Here is a 21,301-nt window from a genome sequence, read left to right as displayed (position 1 = left end):
GCATGGCAGTAGCAGTATGAAATCTTTCCACACGTCTCAGAAATATAAACGATGGAATTAGCATAATATTGAACTGGTTGTCAAAGAAACATATTTTAGAAGTGTATGAAAGATTCCAGAGACGGGCCGACAACAGAACCCAGGTTACATTGTCTTTCCTTCAGAAATACTTTCTTTCTTTAGATGATGACTGACCTTTGGCACTGCAGGGGTTTTTGACTACTATTCCCATGAGTCTCAGGCAGCCAAATGGGAAAATACAGTTTGAAGAGACTGTATTTAAGATCCAAAAATAATGTGGATATTGGTCTTGTCTGGCACTCTAAGTTGGTATGGTAAGCTGGGTTAGAACAGGCATGTGCCAATAATAACACACACTGCGAATGTGCAGAGCGCTGCGTCCATCAATTTGTGCAAAGCAAGGCTTGTCTGATCTACAATTTGCAGACCCTGATGTGTCATTGGTTTGCTGATTTCCTAACGGAGTTCTATAGCATCAGGAACACAATCATGCAAATTTGACTTAACCTTACTCCTTCGTCGCGCCGGTCTCGCCTCAGCTGCCCCACTTAACCCGCTGAGATCTTCAGCCTTGAGAATCTCAGCCAATCTAAAGCTTCCCCATAGAAAAGTATTGGGAAGATGGTGTACATGTGCAGCAAATCATCACATTGTGGCAATCAGCATCTCCACAGAGGATAGCATTCTGCATCACCATACAGAGAGTGAAGATGATTAACGTCTGTCCTGCAATCTTTGCAAGATCAAAACCAGGACGCCCCTCTAGAGGTTATCCGAGCGACCGTCACTAGAGATGGCGTCATGGAGCCAGCGTTTACACAGCTCAGACTGTAGGTATATTAAGCTGTAGTGGTAATATAATATCTCTTTAAATGGCACGATACATAAATACTTGGTGATCGCATTTATGTTTGGCAGACATAGCAGCAACCATAAGAAGAAAATAAAAACTTACTTGCACTGAGCATGGTAATACTTTATCAGATTCTGGAGGAGGTCCACGCCTTTCTTCGTCTTGATTTCATTAACTTTAATAAGATACTGCCAAAAGAAGAAGAAAAGACAGAAGCCGTGTTCGTAATGAAGTACTGTACGTGTGGTTTCAAGCTTTGTCTTTGTGTTAGAAGTCGGTTGGCTAATTGAATAATTATCCACCTCGTTACTGATCTAATGATAGACAAGGAGCCAGAGCAAAGTACATTGAGCTGTAGGTACAATGGGATGCTGTAAAAGCCCTGCTATCAGAGATACACAATCTCATTTAACTCATTTAAAAAAAATCCCATTATTAGATTGTAGAAAAAGCAACATACTTTAAAACAGTTAAAGCAAGTATCAGTAAAAGTCAGTAAACTAAGGAGGCACAGTATACCTTCTAAACCAGGCTTCCCCCAACTCCGGCCCTCCAGATGTTACTGAACTACAACCCCCATGATTCTCAGCCTATTTCATCCATATAATCAAGGGAGTTGTAGTTCAGCAACATCTAAAGGGCCTGTTCTAAACGATTGTAAAGGATGGGCTGGTTAGGAAAATGTATTGTGTAATGTTATAATGTATCGTATGATGCACACATTGGATTATGTATGCATTGTGTTTTGTTAGGACTGTATTTTTATGTTATTTTACAAAGCATCTATTATGTTACAGTGTATTTTATAACATATATATTGCATTATGCTGGTGTATTTTATTAAGGATGCATTGTGCTATGGTATATTTTATAATGTGTGTATTGGGTTATGTTACAGTGTATTTTATAATGTACGTAATAGGTTATTTTAATACATATTTTTTATAAAGTATGTATTGAGCTTTTAGAATATATTTTATAATGCATGTATTGAGTCACGTTATAATGTATGTCATATTGTTATATCAAGACCAACACCAAGTACCCTACCTTAAACGGGCACTCTGAGCAACAGTACAGCTTTAAAAAGTCTTTATGACTTTTACTGAAATTCCAACCCAGTCAAGAGAGATACAGATACAAGGTAAGGACTACTTTGTCTCTGTACAGGGAGTGCAGAATTATTAGGCAAATGAGTATTTTGACCACATCATCCTCTTTATGCATGTTGTCTTACTCCAAGCTGTATAGGCTCGAAAGCCTACTACCAATTAAGCATATTAGGTGATGTGCATCTCTGTAATGAGAAGGGGTGTGGTCTAATGACATCAACACCCTATATCAGGTGTGCATAATTATTAGGCAACTTCCTTTCCTTTGGCAAAATGGGTCAAAAGAAGGACTTGACAGGCTCAGAAAAGTCAAAAATAGTGAGATATCTTGCAGAGGGATGCAGCACTCTTAAAATTGCAAAGCTTCTGAAGCGTGATCATCGAACAATCAAGCGTTTCATTCAAAATAGTCAACAGGGTCGCAAGAAGCGTGTGGAAAAACCAAGGCGCAAAATAACTGCCCATGAACTGAGAAAAGTCAAGCGTGCAGCTGCCAAGATGCCACTTGTTTGGCCATATTTCAGAGCTACAACATCACTGGAGTGCCCAAAAGCACAAGGTGTGCAATACTCAGAGACATGGCCAAGGTAAGAAAGGCTGAAAGACGAACACCACTGAACAAGACACACAAGCTGAAACGTCAAGACTGGGCCAAGAAATATCTCATGACTGATTTTTCTAAGGTTTTATGGACTGATGAAATGAGAGTGAGTCTTGATGGGCCAGATGGATGGATTGGTAAAGGGCAGAGAGCTCCAGTCCGACTCAGACGCCAGCAAGGTGGAGGTGGAGTACTGGTTTGGGCTGGTATCATCAAAGATGAGCTTGTGGGGCCTTTTCGGGTTGAGGATGGAGTCAAGCTCAACTCCCAGTCCTACTGCCAGTTTCTGGAAGACACCTTCTTCAAGCAGTGGTACAGGAAGAAGTCTGCATCCTTCAAGAAAAACATGATTTTCATGCAGGACAATGCTCCATCACACGCGTCCAAGTACTCCACAGCGTGGCTGGCAAGAAAGGGTATAAAAGAAGAAAATCTAATGACATGGCCCTCCTTGTTCACCTGATCTGAACCCCATTGAGAACCTGTGGTCCATCATCAAATGTGAGATTTACAAGGAGGGAAAACAGTACACCTCTCTGAACAGTGTCTGGGAGGCTGTGGTTGCTGCTGCACGCAATGTTGATGGTGAACAGATCAAAACACTGACAGAATCCATGGATGGCAGGCTTTTGAGTGTCCTTGCAAAGAAAGGTGGCTATATTGGTCACTGATTTGTTTTTGTTAGGTTTTTGAATGTCAGAAATGTATATTTGTGAATGTTGAGATGTTATATTGGTTTCACTGGTAAAAATAAATAATTGAAATGGGTATATATTTGTTTTTTGTTAAGTTGCCTATTAATTATGCACAGTAATAGTCACCTGCACACACAGATATCCCCCTAAAATAGCTAAAACTAAAAACAAACTAAAAACTACTTCCAAAAATATTCAGCTTTGATATTAATGAGTTTTTTGGGTTCATTGAGAACATGGTTGTTGTTCAATAATAAAATTAATCCTCAAAAATACAACTTGCCTAATAATTCTGCACTCCCTGTATATTACGTCCACCTGACTTCCCTAATGTAACAATTGTGCACCTTCCAATATCATTGCTTAAATTACAGACTGGGCACAATGTAGGCATACAAAGGCACAGCCTACAAGTTCACTCCTACTAACTTTACTAAACACACACTAGAGATATTGCAGATGGGACATTAGAACTCTCTCATCAGCCTTACCTCAGCTTCTAACAGGGCCCCTAAAATACACAAGCAGGGCTGACTAGAAATGGGTCAGAGGGGTAAATCACACAGGTGGCAACGGAGACACAAGTTTCTAGATCTAGATGCTTTATCCGCCACTCGGTCTGTGCTTTCCATACCGTACAGACATTTAAGCAGGGCTCGTCACCTCTTATTCGCATGGTCACCAGCTATCTATAAGTTTAATTTATCTCATAAACAGCACGGTTTCAGGCAAATTTATACACTTCATTGCTACTTTATTAAATGAATCAAACGTTTGTAGGATATCCTGCATATGTTTGAGTTCTTACAAGTGATATGTGATCTCAGACTGTCGCATGTTTCAAATTCCTGGGCTGGAACATTAAAGTTCTATTGCTATTCACAAACATTTAAAACACAGCACGGGATTATCACAACCACTGACTTCACACATCTGTAACTGGAACAATCGCCGCTCTTTCTCCATCTCTTCTGCTATCTCTGCTCCAGTTATCTCGGTCCGGATCATCCCATGTTGCTTGGCGTGCTCTCGCTTTTCTTTTTCAATTTTTGTACTAAAACGTGGAAGGAAGAAGAATGAATGACACTATGCATACAGCATCCAATTCTTTCACCAGCAACTAGACACATTCCGTCATTTCACCAGAAGAAGCAAACAGGATTATCCAACCATGGCCAGCATCCGAGGTTTTACAAATCATATCACTCTTGACTATTCAACAGATTATTATAATTTCCAGCACTGATATAGTGCCACCATATTCCGCAGCATTGTACAGTGATTGAATGGGGATATCTGACGTACACGTGCTTGACATACATAAATGTACAGAGACAAGAGGTGAATAAAGCCTTGCTCAAACAGATCCACGCCAGCTACTTGAATGCTATGTTCAAAGATAACTTTTACATGAAACTTAAATGTAATTCGATAAAACATATAATGTTGTGCTAACTCCCCCCGTTTTTTAATGGTACGCTAATGGTGAACAGAATTCAGTCCCAGAGTTGCATCCAGTGCATTGCAAGGATATGGTCTAGGTCAGCGCGGAACTATCACCGGTACATCTGGTGCACCAGCACCAGGGCCCATCGAGCGGCCCTAAGTGAATGGGCCTATAAGGAGATGCTGGATGGCCTGGGCGGATTTTGCCTCCACCCAGCCTGCCTTCTTGGCTGAGATCATCAGAATTGACAATCTCGGCTAATCTAATGCTTTCCTGTGGTATAGCATTGTGATTGGCGGAGATAATCCCTTCTGCTGATGTCAGTAAAGTAGGCAGAGCCTGCACAAGCTGACTAGAATAAAGGTAATATTTTACTATATTGGAGGTGTGGTGCAAGGGGGGGGGGGCGCTAGATAGTGCTTTTAACACTATAGGGTCAGGAATACATGTATGAGTTCCTGACGCTATTGTGTTCCTTTAACTACCCTCCTGTCTTGGTTTAGCACTCAAGCACATTTTCACAATACAATATATATTATGACTAACATTTGTGCTCAGTTGCCTCCTAAAACTTTTTTGTACTGCCCAAATTGTCTGCACTACTATAGTCTTTAATATTTACATATACTGCATACATGGATGAGCTGAAGTCTTTGGATGCATCCAGACTGATCGTTGACCTGTACATACGTATATATATATATATATATATATATATATATATATATATATATATATATATATATATATATATATATATATATATATATATATATATATAGATCTTATCTCCCACGTTATAGGTATAGATTATTTGGTTTCTAGCAAACTGTCTAAATTACTTGGAGGTGCCAGCGGTTACAAAAAATGATTGCACTCAAAGATACACTTCCATTTTCACATTTTTCAAGTAAGATAGTCCAAATGTTTGCATCTTGCCCATGAAACAGGAGTAAGAAAAGATTTAATGGGCCAAACATGCATAGGGGAGAGGGGAGGATAAAACCATATAAATAAGAGATGGGTGGGAGGACGCTGAATTTTCGATCAGTTACGACCAGAATCTACAGCAACGTGAAACACAGACACGTCTGCTATTATATGACACAAAGGTTAATGCGTACAGGTTAGCACTCATTTACTGAAGATTTAGCATTCACTGCTTAATGGTATGTAATTAATCAGATAATAGAGAATGCTTACAACTTGGTTTCATAGTCCTTCCAGGCTTTGTCAAAGGGCTTTTTGAGGTCCTGAAGAACAAAAGAATAGAACATTAAAAGCTGCTGGTTTTATTCACTAAACAGTGTGTGACAGTAAGTTGAAAATCAAATGGCAAATTTCAGTCAAATAGCCTAAGAATGTTAAAAAGAAACTATATACATTTTTTCTGTCTATATTTTGCTATATGCATTTCATTTCACTACAATTCAGCATGATCGCTCATGTACAATACCCCCTAACATTATGACTGACAGAAGGTTCAACAACACACTGCAAGCCATCAACAGACAATGTATGCCCCACCTTCTAATATAAGTTAAAAAAAAATAATAACATTCTTTCAACTTACCCCCTTTACTCCCTTTAGGTCACCTTTCAAAAGTGAATCCAAAGTGAAGATAACATTGTGGCTTAGTCCTTGGAGCTATTTTGGAGGGGAGTGGAGAAAGAAATAAATTGGTAAACCACATATTTGATAATGTAAAATATAATGTACTCTTCTAAGAAAATAAATCATGTTGCATGGTTTCTGATTTTCAATTTAAAGCTTGCCCATTCTATTAAAGAACAATTCATGAGAAAATGCTGCCTCGTTGCTCCATACCCACTGCAATACGCTATGATGTGTATGGTCCTTAAAGTACCCCTTTATTAAAATCAATAGTCAATATGTATTGTTCTTAGGAAATGATGGGTCTCTATATCTTCTTGATGCACCAGAGTCTTCATTGACAGTTTAATTCCATCTACTTGATTAGCATTTCAAAGTAGTCAGAGGTCTATAATGTCAAAGTCACTAGAACTAGACTGGAATTAGTGACCTTAGGATATTAAACAAACAGATACATCAATATCTATGCTTGTGATTTAAAACCAGAGATGGTCAAGGTGTTTTTAGCATCTTTAGGTCCAGTGCCAGTCTTTGCTATTATAATGAGTTAGGGTAGCACACAATAATAAGATAATCATTGAATCATATTAATTTTGTTCCACATAATTAGAGGCAAAATGAAAAATAGTAATGAGTAGCGATTGGAACTGAAACGGGGGATCCAATGTTGGTTTATTTAGTAGAAGAGTACATCACCAATGTATTTTACAGGTAAATGGATGGGGAGAGGGGAAAATATACTCACTAAACTTTATATGTTATTTAGTATCTTTATATGTTTTCCTCAAAAAAATATTACATAAAAGGATTCTATTTGTTATGCCATGCTTATATGTATTGTGAATATTAGATGTCAGGCAAATTACATGTGGGAATACTTTTTTAAATACAATAATCGGTGTTAGAAGAAGAAGAAAAAAAAAAAAAGTCTAATAAATAATTTAATAAGTCAAGTAGTAAAAAAATTTATACATTTTTCATTTTAAGATCATGTCATAACAATGAATTCTATATAAATAAAACGAGGCATCCTGAGCTTCCCCATTGTAATGTGCACAAAAATCTCAGTTTATGAGACTTTATAATTAAAATAACACTCCCAAACATTAGAACAGTTAATATATATATTTATAGATATAGTAAACAAAGTATGTTGAAAAAAATTATTACAACAAGCAAATGGGAAATTACACAACACACACCAAAAAAAAAAAAAAAAAAAAAGACTGCTTAATGTCACAACAAAATCTAATATTTCCACTGCGTTGAACACCAGCCAGAACCAAGTAGAAAGTTCTGGCTGTTTTATAAAGATTTCACGGAGTGTTTCCAACCCCTTACCAGGTTTTTAAGTAACGTTGACAATTCCTTCGTGAGTGTGGAAAATTTTACGAAGGCGGTGCCCAAATCTGGGTTGTCACGACTTAAAAAATTACTTCCAAATTTATCTAAAGCGTGTGCATAGTTCTCCTCGTTCTGAACATGTTCTGGAAAACAAGAAAAACTTATTTAGTTTAATATTTTCCCTAAACCATAACTTTCTTTTTCAAATGATAAAGTAGTGTTTCGACATGTTCTATAATTGATTTTTACATTTATCCATGACAAAACATTAACAGGTTTGGATTTACAGACTAGGCAATACTACTACAAACAAAACACATATTACATGTATGGCATGCTATAATGGGTCTGGTTTGTTTTCAACCAATGTAAAAGCAAAAAATGGTGCGAGCTTCACCTCCTTAGTGTCTCTTTACAGTTTAACCTTTTTTCTTTTTTTTTTGCAAGAGGTACAAATTAATTTCAGGCCATTAGATTGGCCACTCATTCTGAAATTATAAGATTAGCTCATTTATTTGATTGCAATGGTTTAGGGTCTAAAATTAATTATGCACTTATTGCACTGGGCAAAGCGGTGCTGATAGAAATAGACATTTATTGTAGGCAGTTTCCATGGCCTTATTAATAATATGTGCCTGGTCCAGACAGAGAGGACTCCGTTAAAGGGATACTATAGGTTCCTAGATCACTTCATCTCATTGAAGTGATCTGGGTGCATTGTCCCTGTCCCATTAGCTTTTTAGAGAAACTGCAATGTTTATATTGCAGGGTTAAGACTGCTTCAAGTGGATTTCTACCAGACAGACACAAGAGGCGCTTCCTGCTCTTTCACAGAGTTTAACTCTTTGTATGAGGACATCCGGCGTTTTGCAAAACTTCAGAGGAATGCATTGATTCAAAGCTTTCCTATGGTGAAGGCCTAATTGTGCGCGTGGCATTCGTTTCCCCCTCACAATGACGTTGAGAAGGCGGAGATGGAGACAGCACCAAGGAACTTTGGCGCTGGATTTGGGTCTTTTAAGGGGATTTTAACCCTTTCATTGTCATGGGGGGGGAGGGACAATATATAATACAGCTTTGTATTCGAACACAATAGTGTTCAGCAAAGAATCACTGCTTTGGCAAACGTGTTTGGTTCTTAAGATTTGGTAACACCAGCATTAATGACTAACAAACGAGTATTCCTAACGATATAATGTTACCCTAACTACCTGGATTATTGAGCATCCAAGAACAAAAAATAAATAAAAAGAATTTACTCACCTGTATTGAACCACTAGATAAAAGTGACACTATAGGCACCCACACCACTTCATCTTATTGAAGTGGTCTGGGCTCCATGTACCTCCCTCATTTTAAAGCCACACTTTACCTCCCCCAAATAAGAATATCATAAAGTTACAGGTTTCTGGTGCCTATAGTGTCCCTTTGAGTTACCGCCTGTAACTCCTACATACCTAACCTACTTCCCCAGCTAGCAGAAATACACATACATTCATAGCATCTCAAAATGTGTAAGGTATTTTGTTACTGTGTACCCTAGAACAAAGGGCTTACAAGTTCTGGCGTGCGTGTGTTATAGCATAAATTGATTAAACCTGGTTTAGAGTGTTATATGAATAAACACAGTGCAGTAATAATATAAGCCATTAATAATGTAATCACTATATCACTTTTTTATTATATGATTCTTGCATTGCATTTAGTTACTGCTGGGATCCACAACACCTCCTGAACCTGCATGGTTTCACATTCTGTTTTGACACCACATGGTCAATCGTAACAGACAGCTTGATCACCCTTTGCCGAACCTTACAGATACACATAAACCTGATACATATGGTCTGCCTGCCATAGTTACCATACGCACCGGATTAACTAAGCACGTGCACTGCCTTTATGCATGGATAAATCAGACTTCCAGCAGCACATCCATAAACCGCACTGCGGCAGTTCTAAGGTTCCATTTCCAAATTACACCAGGTAATCCATGCCAAATAGGCACAAACAGTGCCGTGCTGAGGGTGAATTAGCAGTCTGAGGTTGGGCGATGGATCACTCACTGTAGGTGACTGACTCTAGCTTGAGCTCCTGCATTTAAAGAAATGTTACAATAGCTGATAGCAGGCTGCTGCTAGGGGAATTCACAGCAATGTATGCAGGAAACCTAGAGAATGAGAATGCTGTTTGAGCTCATTTGCATATTCTGCACAGCATTCTGGACGTGTTGTGTAGAAGCAATCATTCAGAGCTACAGAGCTATATAGAAGGTGTGTATATGTATATACCTTATTGACTTGTAGAGGATCTGCACAGAGGAGTGGAACGAGAGAGAGAGAGAGAAAGAGATACACTCACATACATACATAGCAAGAAAGTGTGTGTACAGTGAGGGAAAAAAGTATTTGATCCCATGCTGATTTTGAGCGTTTGCCCACTGAAAAAGAAATGAGCAGTCTATATTTTAATGGTAGGTGTGTATTTTAACAGTGAGAGACAGAATAACAACAACAACAACAAAAATCCAGAAAAACGCATATCAAAAAAGTTATAAATGGATTTGCATGTCAATGAGTGAAACAAGTATTTCATCCCCTATCAATCAGCAAGATTTCTGGCTCTCAGGTGTCTTTTATACAGGTAATGAGCTGAGATAAGAAGCACTCTCTTAAAGGGAGTCCTCCTTATCTTACCTCATTATCTGTATGAAAGACAACTGTCCACAGAAGCAATCAATCAGATTCCAAACTCTCCACCATGGCCAAGACCAAAGAGCTGTCCAAGGAGGTCAGGGACAAGACTGTAGACCTACACAAGGCTGGAATGGGCTAGAAGACCATTGGCAACCAGCTTGGTGAGAAGGTGACAACAGTTGGTGCGATTATTCGCAAATGGAAAAAACACAAAATAACTGTCAGGCTCCCTCGGTCTGGTAATCCATGCAAGATCTCACCTCGTGGAGGTTGAATGATCATGAGAACGATGAGGAATCAGTCCAGAACTACACCGGAGGATCTTGTTAATGATGTCAAGGCAGCTGGGACCATAGTCACCAAGAAAACAATTGGCAACACTATGCCGTGAAGGACAAATTCTGCAGCGCCCGTCAGGTCCTCCTGCTCAAGAAAGCAAATGTACAGGCCAGTCTGAAGTTTGCCAATGAACATCTGAATGATTTAGAGGAGAACTGGGCAAAAGTGTTGTGGTCAGATGAGACTAAAAACGAGGTGGAAACATTATGCTTTGGGTTTGTTTTTTTGCTAAGGGGACAGGACAACCGCACCAAAGGGACCATGTACCGTTAAATCTTGGGTAAGAACCTCCTTCCCTCAGCCAGGTGAGGTGGCCAATCTCACAAATGGAGCAGTCTGGGCGGCCTACCCCCCACCCCCCATCAATGTGAAGCCAACAAGCAAAATGGTGGCTGGCGTGAGCTCTTCCGAGTGGAGAGAGGGATGTGCTGGATTGGCGAATACTGATTTTTTAAAACTTTTTGGGATAAGCTGGCAGCTCATATGCAAACTCTCACTCCAGACGGAGCAGAAGGAAGAGAGCTCAGTGTGTCCAGACCGAACATGGTGGAGACACCAACAGCATGTCCAAGTGGTTAAGCCAATAGTTTTCGCTTTTTCTGTTAATCTACCTCCCTCAATCTGCTGCCTTGACTACCTAGGATCTTGCTTCCCAATTGCCGGAGTCATATTGCTGTACCACCACTCTTTAAATCTGCTTATAATGCCTTTTTAGAACTAATCTTACCTGTCTAAGCATGCAATCATTATGTTCTACCTTCTCTCTTTATGACAATCTCTATGCATTGTGCTAATCTCGTCTTAATTCCTAGTTTTAAAAAATGTGCAGCTTTTCATACGGTTTGATGGATAACCTATGTGATTTATTCTCTTAAATATGTACAATATACATGCCATATCAATGCAGATCAAAAATAAAGAATTTTCCCCCCATCCAAAAAAAATAAAAAATATGAAACAAAAAAAAACTTGTTTACAATTAATTGATGTAAAGACAATAGTGGAGACACAAATTCACTTTAATTTCTAAATCTTTATGTGTTCTCTAAATAAGTGCGTGACAGCCTATGCTGGATAATGGAATTCAGGCAAGCAACATGGAGGATGGGAGAGCTAAGCTTTCAGAAGCCACATCTGAAGGTCGATTCAACATCAGCAGGAAAAGAATGTAGTCATATCCCTACTCCACGTAATTCAATATCCAAAAGGATTACAAAGTAGCCATACTTTGTTTCTGTTCTGGAATTTTAAAGGATGTGTGATGTTAGCATGAACTGCTAAATGTCCAAGTTATGGATTTCGGATTTGTGTGGCAGGGAAAATTAGTCGTATACTGTTTGAGGTCATGAAACTGGAGAAAACTATATAGTTAGCTGAAATGTAGAATTTACAATCGAGCGAACATCACGTTGTATTTTCCATGTTACTGTCAGTGTTTTTTGTTGTAATGGATAGTATTTCTGATAAATAAGAGGTGATGCCATCATGGTTCCCCGCAATGTACTCCTCAAAGGCAGTAATTAGAAACACAAGTTTTGAAGGGTTACTCTAACCTCCATTACTTCTGCTTTTGGAAGTGGTCATGGAGCAAGCAATCTCTACGTGCATTGTTTCAGCTTAAAAGCGCTGCACATACTGTAGCCCATGGATCAGCACAGTTATCCAGGAGGTAGGCATAATAGCCAAGGGAAGTTGAGTGACAGCTAGCAAGATGGGCGGGGTGCAGCTACGATGGGAGTATTTATACCGGCCATTTTGTGAAGTGGCCATCTCAACTAAACCTTAACCAGTTGTCCCTCCCACCCAAACTGGTTAGGTTATAAAATGTTCCTGTTTTTTCATAGTGGCCAGGATTGGCCAGGTTAAATCGGGGGGTAGATGGAGAAGGAAGTGGGCATCCGGCGGTTTAGTGTGTATTAGGCAGTGTTACACTTGGTTGGTAGGTTCAAGCTCGTCGGTGGCTCCGAACCTAGGGGTGTAGTGGTGTCTTGGTGCACCCCTACAATTTAATCTGGTGGAAAAATTGTTATATTAGTCGGCCAGTTTCTGTGTTAATATGTTTATTAGATTGTTATTTATTGTTAATTTTGTGGGGTCATTGCCAGGGGCATGTTGGCTTTAATAATATTAGTTGGCAATGAACCGATTTGTTATTCATTAATTAATAAAGCTGTGGACTAATATTTCCAACAGTATTACGTGTCCGTGTCTTAATGGGGTTCGGGGTAAGGTTAGCGAATATGCCAGTAAATCCGACTGTGCGCCTGTCAAGTGATATTTGCATTTTTGTGAGGTGTTAGTTGTAAACCGGCACAAGTGACTTAGGCAGCCTGGAACAGAGTTAATCCTGTGCAAAAACTACACATGTCATCAGTGCGCACTGGCGACTAATGAAATCAGCTTCTCCCCTTGGATGCAGCGCTGTAAGCACATCTGCCAGGGGAACCTTGTATGCCCTCTCCCTCCATTGGTGCACTCTCTCCCAGCCTGCTTACTGTCTGTATTATTTACTTTTGTTCTTGTTTAATGCCTAATTCCCTCCCCTCCTCGGCTTCAGAGTGTGCGAATGAACTCTGAGCCAGGGAGAACTGTCCAAGCAAATGCTTACCTATGAGAAGCAACTGATTGGACCATGGAGAGGGAAGCAGACGCCAGACAGGGTGTGGAAGGCAGCGAAGAGAACATCTCCCGGGGGCCTCATTTGACAGATTTCCTCCGTTGAGTCGAGTTGTTCCGCATTTTATAGATTTAGGGCACAAGTGAGCACTGCCCAATAGGGCATTATAAATTATAATAAAATGCATACAATAAAAGAAAAAAAAAAAGGGAGCAACCTGCTAATGGGGATAGTTGAAAAATAAGAACTGAGATTTTAAAATAGAATTTCAAGAGTAATCAAATTTTCCACCTCCACAATTACCGGTTTAGCAAATAACCTCACGGCAAATCATACTATTAGAAAATTACTTTGAAGTGATCTAATGCTATTTGCCTCTGACCAAACATTAATGAATGTGGTCGAATTTGTAATCCCAAAAAGCTTTACCTACCTGAATGGCAAAGTAACATGAAATTACATCTGGGAATCAACCATTCTATGGTGTGAAGTGAAACTCAGGTACGCAAAATATATACTACAGAACTATATCTTAAATGGAAACAAAGTTGTTTTCTTGGCACTACAGGCTCCCCCTCTTAGCCGTGCTGGCATTAGGACGTCCCCCATAGAAAAGCCTTTTATAATGCTTTCCTTTGTAGTTTTGGGTGACATTGGATGTCCTCATGCATAGGACATAGGACACGAGGTCTCACATTTAGGCTGGAAGAAAGAAGATTTTATCTAAGGCAAAGAAAAGGGTTTTTTTACAGTAAGAGCAATAAGGATATGGAATTCTCTGCCTGAAGAGGTGGTTTTATCCATACAGATGTTTAAGCAGCAATTGGATAAATACTTACAAAAACATAACATACAGGGATATAATTTCTAATTAGTGGGGTAATAGCTGTAGTGTGTATGTGTGTAGGTTATGTAGTGTGTGTATGGAATATAATGAGGTGTGGGAAAGGGATGTAGTGTGTGTATGGAATATAGTGAGGTGCAGTCTTTAACAGGGCCGTCTTTAACATTGATTGGACCCTGGGCAAGCATTTGCTTGGGCCCGCTGGATCCTGCCCTCCCCCCACACACTTCCACTTCCTGGCATGCAATCACAACCTCCACCCCAACACGTACACAAACTAAGATACACACAGACACACCTGCAGGGGTATACTTGTGTGCAGTGTTGGCGTAAGAATGCCACACAGATGCACACTTACACAAACACTGAGATACACACAGGAACACAGATACACATGCAGTGGTGTATTTGTGTGCAGTGTTAGTACTGGAATAATGGGATGTATGCATTGACACAAGAATATATATACACACACACCCTGACACTCATATACACATTCCCTTCAAAACACTCTCCATAATATATTCCATTATACAAGAGACTGATCGTCAACATCTACCTAAATTTACTACTGAATGGGCCACAGAATTAAACACAAATATTACCGGATCAGATTGGTCTAAGATGTTCTATCTTACGCATAGTAGAAACATAAATACACCCATGGTAGAAACTAACTACAAGTTAATTACGAGGTGGTACCGAACCCCAGTGAGCCTACATCAAATATTCCCTACAGTGACAGAAATGTTTTGGAGGTATGATAAAGAAAGGGGCACATACCGACATGTCTGGTGGGAATACCCAACTTAATATCCAACAGAATATTGGAATCATATAATGTCAACCATAACGACAGTTGCTGACATCCCAAGGCCAAGCTCCTTTCTGGAGATATTTCTACACCTATCCCCCAAACCTCTAAAAATCTATCGTAAACCTATTGAATTCTATCTATTATCAGCAGCTAAAGCTCTCATACCTAAATATCGGAGGCAACAAATTTCACCTCCACTCAATGAATGGTACACTCGAGTAGAACACATTAGAATCATGGAGGGGGTAGGTTACTCTCTACCTGGACATAACATGCAATATGCGATAACTTGGGCGACGTGGTTAGCGCATGTGAAGAGCAGAAATGAACAAATACAAGCCAATCTCTAGGGATACATCTCAACTCTTCATCAATATTTTGTAACCAAAAAAGCCTTATTATTGCTCAGCCTTGGGATTAAAAATAAAAATTTTTTAAAGGGACACTCCAGGCACCCAGACCACTTCTGCTCATTGGAGTGGTCTGGGTGCCAACTCCCACTACCCTTAACCCTGCATGTGTAATTATTGCAGTTTTTCATAAACTGCAATATTTACATTGCAGGGTTAACTCCACCTCTAGTGGCTGTCTATTAGACAGCCACTAGAGGTCACTTCTTGGGTTCTAGCACAGGTTTCCTGTGCTAGAGCGTCGCTGGACGTCCTCACGCTGTGTGAGGACCTCCAGCGTCGCTCAAAACTCCATAGGAAAGCATTGAAATGATTTTTCAATGCTTTCCTATGGGGAGACGTAATGCGCATGCGCGGCATGTCCGCGCATGCGCATTAGGTCTCCTCGGCCGGTGAGCGAGATTAGTCTCGCCCACCGGCCGACGTAATCATTAGGAGGAGCGTTGCGGAGGCGGAGACAGCGGCGAGGGACATCGCCGCTGTCCCAGGTAAGTGACTGAAGGGGTTCTCACCCCTTCAGTAACCGGGGATTGGTGGGTGGGAGGGAGAGGGACCCTCCAGTGCCAGAAAAACGAATCGTTTTTCTGGCACTGGAGTTTCCCTTTAAGAAGAATTCTGCAAAATGCACCTCTATGTACATCTTGTGTTAATATTAATATTCAGAGTACAGCTTTTTATTTGGTGTACACTTTAATCTTGCTTGGTAGTCGAAATCCACTATCAGACCAGAAGGAGAAGAAATAGCAAATTGAATAAACCTTCTGAATAAAGCAATACTTTATGGACGTATCCCATTCCTATCTTCTAAGATAAAAAAATCTAAGTAAACAAAAAAAAATGTCTCACGTTGACTCACAAATAAAACCACTTTGATCCCAAAGATACCCCAGGGTCATTCATGACTATATGCCTCTAGATGTGGAAGAAAGGTTTATTAGAGTGTGGCCTAAACCTTTCATAAGTCCAGAGGCCATTAAAGTATTTTAAAAACAGTAAGAACTGGGGTGCCACCATCATATTTATTTTTATCTCAGCAGTTTATAAGGAACAAACCATTGCATACACATCTAGATAATCTGTGAAATATTTGATATATACAAAGATGATCTGGAGCAAATTCTAAAAGTGGAGAAGTCACCATAGAGACCAATGGATAATTATGCTAATTGCTTCACAGAATCTTAACAAAATCAGTAAATGTAATGGGTCTGGGAACACTTTGGGGTTTAATCACTTAAAGCAGGGCTTGACAAATTTGCTTTGAATCTATGAGCCAGCAAAAAAAGTTAGGAGCCAGGTTTTTCAATGTCAAAAATAGAATTCTAAAAGAGACACTATAGTCACCAGAACCACTACAGCCTAATGTAGTTGTTCTCGTGTCTATAACCTGTCCCTCCACAATTTACAATGTAAACCCTGTCTTTTCAGAGAAAAGGGCAGTATTTACATTGTTGCCTAGTAACAGTTCTAGTGAAAGTCACTCAGTGTTCCCCATAGAGATGCAGTCATTCAAGTCATCTCTATGAGGAGATGCTGATTGGCGTAGCATGGCGTTTTGCCACACATGCGCAATAGCCTCCCAATGCTTTCCTATAAGATTGATGATCACAGTCATGGAGACAGGGCCAGCTGCGGCGAGACCAGCACAGCGTGGGGGGAAAAAGGTGAGTAAAAACCCTTTACCCATGTGATTGGAGGGACACACACACACTCGCTCACTCACTCCTGACACACACACACACACTTACTGTCACTGCAATAACAACACAGCAACATTAAGGTGACCACCAGCGTCCCTACCTGGAGCTGGAGTGGTTTGGCTTTCCCTGGGGTCCAGTGGGGCTTCAGATCTCCCTTCTCTACTGTTTATTGATGCCGGGGCCGGAATGACGTCATATTCTGGCTCCCAGCATCAATGGAGGATGTGCGAGGGAGCAGAGCAGGGAGGTAGGTTACAGCTCCCTCGCACTCCTGCCAGTCTGCCTCAATCCTCCAGGAGCCTCCCGCACGTGCGCACACGCCGGCTCACCACCCGCAAATGCCAGCCCCACTCATAGGCAGCTGACCACCTCAGGAGCCAAGTGGGCTAGCCAATCCCAGATGCCAGGTTTAAAATCCTAGTCACCATCCTAATCCTAGTCACCATGGCGAAACGTTTTCCAGGCACTATAGGGTCTTGGAGAGCCCCCTCCCTTGTCGCTGAAGGAGTTAAAACTTCAGCCACTTACCTTAATCCAGCTTCCTCGCCGCTGGTGAGCTCTCCTCCCCCGCCGCCATCAGCTCCCAAGTGGAGCCAAACGGACTGCCAGAGGCGCGCGCGCATTCATACCCGCCCATAGGAAAGCATTACTCAATGCTTTCCTATGGGATCTTATTTTATGCTGGACTCTATGAGGACGTCCAGCGTCAAATAAGTGCGATTTACTCTGTGTAAAATGGCAGAAGCGGCCTCTAGTGGCTGTCAGGGAGACAGCCACTAGAGGCTGGATTAACCCTGCAGTGTAAACATAGCACTTTTTTTTTTTTTTTTTTTTTTTTTAAACGGCTATGTTTCAGCTGCAAGATTAAAACTAGGGGGGACCTGGAACCCAGACCACTTCATTAAGCTGAAGTGGTCTGGGTGCCTATAGTGGTCCTTTAATACCATAGTGCAGTGAAATGAAAGCTGAATTGCAAGAAGATTTCAACAAAAATAGTTAAAATGGAAAAATTCACCAACTGAGCTTAAAGCATTGTTTGGCTATTTTAACGTCAATTTTGCAATTTGATTTTGAAGCCACTAGAAGTTGAAAGCAGTGCTTTCACTCTTTGTGAAATGCACATTTCACTGAAATCCAAGTCAAAAGATATAGAAAGAGCCTCCATAGAATTCAAAGCTGTACTCTCGTGCATGTGCAAGAGTACAGCATTAACATTGGATCCTGGCATCGGAGCGACAGGAGAAGAATAAGACCAAACGGGACAAGAGGGCAGTGCCCGCGAGGGACAGGTTCAGGAAAGATAAACTCACCTTTGCTTGCCCCCCCCCCCCCAGCAATGTCACTGTTGGAGGTCTTTTGAAATTATGCAAATTTCCAGATGGTGACAGTGTCGAAGTTTAGTGAATAAAACCTTATGTAAACCACATAAAAAAAATACAAAATAAAAACTATGCAAACAGTTTTTTTTAAATAAACTGAAGACAACATCTAGTTGGACATTTCTGACTCTCCGATGGAAGAGGAAATGTGTTAAATTGTAAATGATAAAACTGTCACTAATTAGCCCCCTTTAACTACCGTGACCATTTTGATAACGGTGTATTTATATTTGTTTTCCAATCTCACCATTCTCTTACAAGTCAAATTCTTTAGGCATCTGTCCAAATGTTCAATCTTATGATTACACTGATTTGCTTGTCAAGTATGTGTTGCGAAGTTAAAATGTGTTCTCGAAGCATATGGCCTTAATCTATTATTTAACAAAAATCTTGGCGTATGAACAAGGACTGCCAATGCGCCAACAAGAAAATGCATTTTTTATTTTGATAAATAATTACAGTGTGCAGGACTAGAAGCTATTTATACAATAGAAAGCCCCAAAGGAAGATGTAATCAACCTTGCATTGTCATTCCGGACCTTGCTGCAAAGGGCCCATTTAAAAATGCTTCCTAATTTAAATTCACTGCTCGTAATGCCTACACATTGCTTCTTTGCTTAATATACTTTTCATTTTTTATGTAGGACAGCCAAAACTAACCCTTTAGCTACCAGAGGCAGTGAGATTATTTAAAGAGTGCACGGCTTCTGTGTTAAAAGAACACTCGAAGCACCACAATCTGCTGTAGTGGTTATGGTGCCAGAAGTGCCATGGCATCCTACCAGAGTAATCTGTTTTAGAATGGTTGGACAACCAACCTGGATCACTGTCCCCTCGACCAGGCACTACTACTGGTAGTGATTTTTAACTTTTAAAAAAGTTTTACTGACATTTAAATTGCGGCTGGTTGCAGCCACAACACAAAGTGGCCCCAGGGCAGGTGGGCCGCATGCGGACCACAAGTTTGACATGCTTGATCTAAAGCATTGCCTGTCTTTCCCATAGCCATCCCACTTTCCATGGGGCTACAGTCTGCAACATGACAGATCAAGTCCCTCTTCGCTCATTCCCTACTGCGTATAAGTAGGACCGGCACTGTGCAAAAAGGCAATCTCCATTTTCTAGACTGTCTGCTATCCAGTCTAAAAGGAAATAGACACTTCTACAGAATACCCAACTCCTGAGATATTATTACAGCACTAAACCAGGACCTAAGACTTTGAATTGATACAGAACATCCCTACATTACAATCTCTAGTTTTGCAATACAATTAATTAAATATTTATCAACATAATATTTTTACAAGTCTATTTTCATAAACAGAGAGGAATACATAAAGTTCTTGCTGAAAATTAAGCGAGAAACATTACAGAAGGGGAGGAAAAAGAAGAAATGTAGTAACTAAAACAACCTTGTAGCAGGTCACTGGTAACCTGACTGGTAACCTCTCCTCTCAGCCAGAAATGGAACCTGCAGTGAATATAGCTGTTCCCCCAGTAACTAGAACATACTTAGTTCTGGATGTATTGCTTCAAATGCAGCCTTTTATGCACAGACCCCCAGCATGGGGTCTCCATTCAGGACATGTAATTCCCACCCAGGCTCCTCTATGTCTGTGGGATAATGGAGTCATCTCTCGCTAAATCAATTATCTCCCAGATGCAGAGAGCCAAATACAGAAAACACCCCAAAATCACATGGTATACAGTTAGGAGCCCCCCGCGGTCCTAGCCAAAATTAGTTCCAGGCGGTTCCAGGCATTGGACGGTACTTTAATGGGGTCTCTGGCCGGCTGAGGAACGGCTCATAGGTAGTGATTGTCTCTTCTGATGGCCTGTTACCCCTTTCCAAAGAGCGTTCTCATTGGGCATTAGGAAAGGGGTGAGAACCGTGATAAAAGGTGACCGGGCCAGGGTGGTACTTGTGGCCGAGCCAGAGTTCCAGGGGAAACACCGCTAAGATTGTGAACGGGGGAGAGAGAGGCGATTGCTGGGTTAACAAGGAGGAGAGAAGGAACAGAGAGCCAGGGTAGTGTTACAATCTTTTAGTGGGGTTTTGAGATATCCACCACACCCCCTAACACTGGAGGCAGTGAACCCCCCCATAAAACAATCCACCAATTGCAGAACAGTTATTAATAGAAAATGTACTGGTGATATGGTGGGCCATACATATTGGAGGGGCTAAATTAGATAATTCTCTGGTGCAGACAAGCCGTTTATTGAGCGGTAAAGTAGCAATACAGGGCTCAATCTCAAAAATACAATTCTTAAAGGGACACTATAGTCACCAGAACCACTGCAGCTTACTACATACTCGTTTTCCTGGCACTATAGTGCCCTGAGGGTGCCCCCACCCTCAGGGACCCCCTCCCGCCCGGCTCTGGGATGAGGAAAGGGTTAAAACTTACCTTTATTCCCGCGCCAGGCGGGGAGCTCTCCTCCTCCTCTCCGCCTCCGATCCTCCCTTTCGGCTGAATGCGCATGCGCGGCAAGAGCTGCGCGCGCATTCAGCCGGTCTCATATGGACGCTTGTGTGCTCTCACTGTGATTTTCACAGTGAGAATCACGCAAGGGCCTCTAGCGGCTGTCAGTGAGACAGCCACTAGAGGATTTGGAGGCTGGATTAACCCTATTATAAACTGCTATGTTTATAAAAAAAAAAAAGGGTTAATCCTAGAGGGACCTGGCACCCAGACCACTTCATTAAGCTGAAGTGGTCTGGGTGCCTATAGTGGTCCTTTAACCCCTTAAGGACCAAACTTCTGGAATAAAAGGGAATCATGACGTGCCACACACGTCATGTGTCCTTAA

The 21,301-nt window shown here is 40.9% G+C and overlaps 1 protein-coding gene across 1 annotated transcript in view; it reads right to left on the bottom strand.

The window, feature by feature from the left end:
* ASAP1 (ArfGAP with SH3 domain, ankyrin repeat and PH domain 1) overlaps positions 1-21,301 on the bottom strand; it is a 294,522-nt gene that overhangs the window by 70,768 nt on the left and 202,453 nt on the right. The window contains exons 5-9 of the mRNA XM_063451064.1: positions 7,686-7,831; positions 6,303-6,377; positions 5,933-5,982; positions 4,207-4,336; positions 977-1,062 (exon numbers count right to left, since the gene is read on the bottom strand). Of these exons, the coding sequence (XP_063307134.1) occupies positions 977-1,062; positions 4,207-4,336; positions 5,933-5,982; positions 6,303-6,377; positions 7,686-7,831 (487 nt within the window). The remainder of the gene's footprint in view (positions 1-976; positions 1,063-4,206; positions 4,337-5,932; positions 5,983-6,302; positions 6,378-7,685; positions 7,832-21,301) is intronic.

Source organism: Pelobates fuscus, chromosome 4 (assembly GCF_036172605.1).
Source record: "Pelobates fuscus isolate aPelFus1 chromosome 4, aPelFus1.pri, whole genome shotgun sequence".
Classification (NCBI taxonomy): domain Eukaryota; kingdom Metazoa; phylum Chordata; class Amphibia; order Anura; family Pelobatidae; genus Pelobates; species Pelobates fuscus.
This window is presented reverse-complemented; position numbering and strand designations above follow the sequence as displayed.